Below are 1,817 nucleotides of genomic sequence, written 5' to 3'. Positions count from 1 at the left end.
AAGAGTGAAGTGAACCAAATTAATTCATTAGAAGCTGCCAAGGCAAGGCTGGAGATGTGCTGTGGTTACTGATGAGTTGTGCTTTGCCTCTGCATTCATTACTGATGGAACAAGTGTGTATTGAGAGTTGAAAGCCTGCGTTGTTATGTCTCTTTGTTCTATACTTTTACCTTGTCAGCACAAAAATGGCCAGGACACTATGATGACTTCTACATATTAACAATCCCTATCAGGTCTCTGACTGCTGCCCAGATTCTATTAAGTTACTTCTTTTTCTTGTAACAGGTAAACTGGGATGAAGAAAAGCCATGTTTTGAAAGCCTAAGCAAAGAGCTAGCACTGTTCTACTCCATTAGGAAGCAATACATGACGGATGAAGCCAACCCGACAAGCTCTCAGGTACATGAACATGTAACTAGTCCTATGAACAGGTAACACCACACAGGAACCTCCTCCTCTTTCAGCTCTGGACTTCTGGTCCCAGTACTACTTTTGGTGAAGCGAATCAAGCAGCAGTGTGGCAAGATGAATGTGGCTTAAGTGTTCTGATTATATGTATTAACCTTTTAACTGGGTATCACAGGGTGCTTGATATTACATCAGTTCTTGGCCTCTGAGTTGGGGATGGATGTTTTTATTTGCTGAGCCACAGTAGATTTGTATAGAAGAATAAGGATGTATAGAAATTATAAATACAGCCTGTTTCTGTCTAAGTATCTGCTTACCCATTCAGTAAGTGACTTTCCAGAGCTTAAAATTAACCTGATTGCATACAATGAGCTTGTCAGTTTAAGAGCTTGTCTTTTTTCTCGTCTTTCAGACTGAAGATTCTGACTCTGGGTCAACAAAGTGGAAATGGACCGTGGAACATGTACTTTACAAAGCCTTTAGGACTCATCTTTTACCTCCTAAACACTTTGCAGAAGATGGCAACATTTTGCAGCTTGCTAACCTGCCTGACCTGTATAAAGTTTTTGAGAGATGTTGAGCAAGACTGGGGCATATCAAAAACCATTCATGCTGCATTCTGTTCTACTGAGTAAAGGAGAAAGGTGGAATCTTCCTGGAGGAAAGAAGAGGGGATTTAATATCATACTAACAAACAGGATAGCAAATGATGTGGTTTCCACCCGTTGATGAAAGGAGAAGAATTGTTTTAGCTATGTGTAAACCCAGCTGAAGTGCCTGAAATCAAATGTACTTCCACTCAGATTGTCACTGTTAAGCAGTATGCTAACAGGATACAACTCTGACTGAAGAAAAACTACTGGGTTTAAGTAACTGTGAATGGAGATAGATCTTAATTGAAATGTGAGTGCTTCAGCTTTGCTTCTTGAAAACAATACAGGTTATCCACCTCCTTGTGTCTTGTGTGTGTCTCTTGTGTGACAGTACCTTACCCTGCGAATGTACCTGCCACACGATTAAAATCACCTGTTACTGCAGGAGCTTGTCTTGTGGAATTTCAGACCTCTTAATGAAATTAGGCCAATCCCTTCCCTTTAAACGAAGGAGTCTGAAAACGGATGCAGGACTGTGTGGCAGAGAGCAAGTGAGCATGCACTCAGGCCATCAGTGCAAGGGGAGCTCCAGCTCGCAGTGACTACACACTCCAGCAGTCAAAAAATGCTTGAGCTGGAATTTCGCCCCTGAAACCATCCCCAAATCCATCCCCTTGTGGGTAGTTAAGAGAAACTTGATCACACAGTGCCAAGTTTCTGGCACAAAATGAAAGATACTCATAATAAAGCTGAAACAGATTTGGGGCTTTATCTCTAGATATATAGATACATACACACACTACATTATACATAGCA

The 1,817-nt window shown here is 41.3% G+C and overlaps 1 protein-coding gene across 1 annotated transcript in view; it reads left to right on the top strand.

Moving 5' to 3' along the window:
* Positions 1–1,068, top strand: part of LOC104402778 (DNA mismatch repair protein Mlh1-like) — a gene marked incomplete at its 5' end in the record, with an annotated part of 4,795 nt that extends 3,727 nt beyond the window's left edge. The window contains 2 exons of the mRNA XM_010010748.1: positions 286–399; positions 821–1,068. Of these exons, the coding sequence (XP_010009050.1) occupies positions 286–399; positions 821–988 (282 nt within the window). The remainder of the gene's footprint in view (positions 1–285; positions 400–820) is intronic.
* Between the last annotated feature and the right edge of the window lie 749 nt (positions 1,069–1,817).

Source organism: Nestor notabilis, unplaced genomic scaffold, assembly GCF_000696875.1.
Source record: "Nestor notabilis isolate BGI_N333 unplaced genomic scaffold, ASM69687v1 scaffold10313, whole genome shotgun sequence".
Lineage (NCBI taxonomy): Eukaryota > Metazoa > Chordata > Aves > Psittaciformes > Psittacidae > Nestor > Nestor notabilis.
The sequence above is the reverse complement of the archived record's forward strand: the minus strand, read 5'-3'. Positions and strand labels throughout refer to the sequence as shown.